This window comes from Leptonychotes weddellii, chromosome 8 (genome assembly GCF_054177405.1).
Source record: "Leptonychotes weddellii isolate Sample4059 chromosome 8, ASM5417740v2, whole genome shotgun sequence".
NCBI lineage: Eukaryota > Metazoa > Chordata > Mammalia > Carnivora > Phocidae > Leptonychotes > Leptonychotes weddellii.
Genome location: NC_138376.1, coordinates 33,828,343 through 33,831,556, shown reverse-complemented (window position 1 = coordinate 33,831,556; position 3,214 = coordinate 33,828,343). Strand labels below are relative to the sequence as shown.

At 43.0% G+C, this 3,214-nt stretch overlaps 1 protein-coding gene across 1 annotated transcript in view; it reads left to right on the top strand.

Moving 5' to 3' along the window:
• The window catches only part of LOC145722906 (uncharacterized), a 350,887-nt gene extending 348,357 nt beyond the window's left edge, over positions 1-2,530 (top strand). The window contains exon 5 of the mRNA XM_081827563.1: positions 2,087-2,530. Within this exon, the coding sequence (XP_081683689.1) occupies positions 2,087-2,176 (90 nt within the window). The 3' untranslated portion in view covers positions 2,177-2,530. The remainder of the gene's footprint in view (positions 1-2,086) is intronic.
• The last annotated feature ends 684 nt before the right edge of the window (positions 2,531-3,214 follow it).

Here is a 3,214-nt window from a genome sequence, read left to right as displayed (position 1 = left end):
GTCTCCCCAGTCTCCAGCCGCACTCCGTGCTCACCCAGCCTGTGACCAAGCGTTTCTATTTCTGGCATCTGACCCCAGCAGGTCCCTGCGGTGCGCTCCCACGCCGCTCCTCCCGGAGGAGGAAGAGGAGTCTCCACGGATCTGCCACTTGTTGGGTCCCTGCTGGAGGAGCAGTGGCCCGACTGTGCCGCGGATCACGGTTTATGGCAACCCCGATCTGAGAGCCCACGCCTTGGCTCCGTCTCTGCAGCCAGCTTCCCCGCTCTGATACCTGGGAGCTCTGCTGCACTCAGGCACCCCCGGACTTTCTGTGACCCCGAGGTCCTGAGACCACACTGTCCCTGCGAGGGTTCCACTCCCCGCTTAGCCACTGGAGCGACATCCCTCAGCGGAGCCGACTTCTAAAAGTTCTGATTTTGTGCTCTGTGGCTCTATCACTTGCCGATAGCGGCCGACGGAGGCCCCTCCCCTGCTGTCTATCCTCCCAAATATTGCCTCAGATTCACTTCTCCGCACGTCCTACCTTCCAGAAAGTGGTTGCTTTTCTGTTCAGAGAGTTGTTGCTATTCCTTTCTTTGATCTCCTGTTGAGTTTGTAGGTGTTCAGAATGGTTTGATCCCTATCCAGCTGAATTCCTGGGACCACACGAAATCCAGGTCTCCTACTCCTCCGCCATCTTGCTCCTATTTCCCTTTCAAAGTTTTTAACTGCTATTTTTGCATGCTATTTTTCTACATGAGTTTTAGAATAAACTTGTCTGGCTCTAGAGAACAATGTTGGTGTTTTTAGAGGGATCTCCTTGACTTGATAAATTATGTAAAGTAAACTGATATCTATATGCTATTGAGTCATCCTGTCTACAGGTAAGTGATGTGTTTTTTCATATGTTCAAGTCTATAATGGTTTTCAGCAGTTGTTTTTTTTTTTTTTTTACAAATTTTCCTCATATAAGGTTTGCACATTTTTGTGATGTTTATTCCTGAAGTATTTTCCTTTTTTCACTGAAAGGGGATATTTTCTTCTAGTATCTTTTTCAGTTATTGTGTGTAGAGAAAAGATGTTGGTATTTTAATTTTATATATTTATGCTATCTTATTAAATTATTGTTTGAGTCCAGTTTTCATTAGACTCTTTTAGTCAGATCTCGCCCTCCCCACTTCTCTGAAACTGCTCTTATTGAGGTACAAGAGACCTCCGTGTTGCTGAGGCTAGTGGTGATTTTCAGTCTTCATCTTATTTGACTGCTCAGCAGTATTTGACAGTCACACATTCCCTCCTCCGTGAAATGTTTTCATTGGGCTTCTGGGGCACTAAACTCTCTTATTGTCCTTTGCCTCACTTTCCTAAGCCTCCTTTGCTGGCTGTTCTTCCCAATCTGGAGTTAATCAGACATCAGTCCCTGGCACTCTTTGGCTTTGTCTCCACTCCTTCCTGGGATCTTTTCTAGGATCTGGCTTCAAGTACAAGATACATGCCGATAAGTCCCAAATTTATAGCTCTAACCCAGACCTCTTAACTGGTCTCCAGACTTGTATCTCCAATGTACAGTAGTCCTTGTATCTAGGCTCTCTGCTTTTGATGTGTCCTGATGTGATGAGTTGAATCTCAGCAGAGCAGAATGATCATTTTAGGTGTAAGTCAGATAATGTCACTATTCTGCTCAAAACTCCTCACTGTCCTCTCATCTCACTCAGTGTAAAAGCCTGAATTTTCAGTCCCCTGCCAGGCCCTGCAAGATCTAGTCTTCCACCACATTTCCTCATCTGCATCTCTGCTTCATGGGCCTCCTTGCTGTGACTTGGCTCTGGGCCTTTGAGTTTGCCACTTCCTTTGCCTAGAACATTTTTTCCCTAGATACCTGCCTGTCTTGCTCCCCTACTTCCTACAGATCACCTTCTCTGATTACTCTATTAAAAGTATCAGTGTTTTTCTTCCCTCCCACTGACAGTTCTTATGATTACCTATCCTATTTCTGTCCTCCTTTCCTTATTTATGTCCTTCTCCTTAGTAGAGTATAAATTTTAAGGTGATAAAGATGATTTTAGACCGTTTTCCTTTCCTTTCTCTTCCACTGTTGTATCCTCAGCTCCTCAAATATTTCCTGGCACAAAGACAGAGACCAATAAGTGTGTTCTTACTGCAAAGGATGAAGACTGCTCTCTTTTGTGGCTCCTAAACTGAATGAGAAGGCAGCTGCAAGGTACTCCAGTGATGATAGCATTATAGACCCAGACTGTAACTATCTAGACAGACTAGATCATGCTTGAAATGACACAGTGGTCTGGTTTGGTTTTAGATACTGATAGTAGGTATGTCTGATAACATTCATTCATTTAATGTAAAATCTTAAGAAAAACAGCAAGTTCTATTTTTCCAGAATGACTGGTGGTTCCACAGTTTAAAAAAAAAAAGAAGAAGAAGAAATGAAAACTAAGTAAGGCTGTGTTTGTGTGTATATAGTCTATACATATATACTCACACATATGTAGAATTTCACTGTCCACATGACTACATCCCATAAACAAGGTAGTTTGGGGTTATGACAGTGTTTTAGAAAAATTTAGAGGTCTTACTGCTTTGATTTTTTTGGCTTACAAGGGCAGTGTGTTCCCCTAGAAAAAAACAAAAACCATGAGTTCCTGAATTACTGAGGAGGAAGCCGTTTCATTTCTTGTAACAGTGGTTCTCAAAGTGTGGTCCCCACAGACCACTGATGGGCTCCTAGGAGTCTCTGGGTGGTCTGCCAGCTGGTTTCTTCTAAAGTTTATAATACGACAGTGTCTGTAGTCTGTTTTATGGCGTGGATTAATAATTTACTTAATGACATTTCTAAAGTATTTTCTCAGATGCCATTCTTCCCATGAGTAATGGTGAGGTTTCTTTTCAATGGCAACTGGGTATAGGTGGAGTTGGTGGTCCCCTCATTCTTTCTTCCTCTTACGAAATAATCCACCGTGTGAAACTGAGAACTGCTACCTTAGAGATATCTGTTCATATGACTGTGAAAGCTTTGAGAAGTCCTTCAGTGGCAATTTGAAACACTAAATTTTTTAACTGAAATCCCAGTTTGCATGCTTTAAAATGACTCTTCATTTGGCCAGAGGGTGGTAGCTCAATTTTCAATACTGGAAGAGATCACATCCAGGAACCTAAGACCTGGGAACCTAAGATAATATTTTGAGTTGACAGCATAGAGTTACCTGGGCTGCAACCC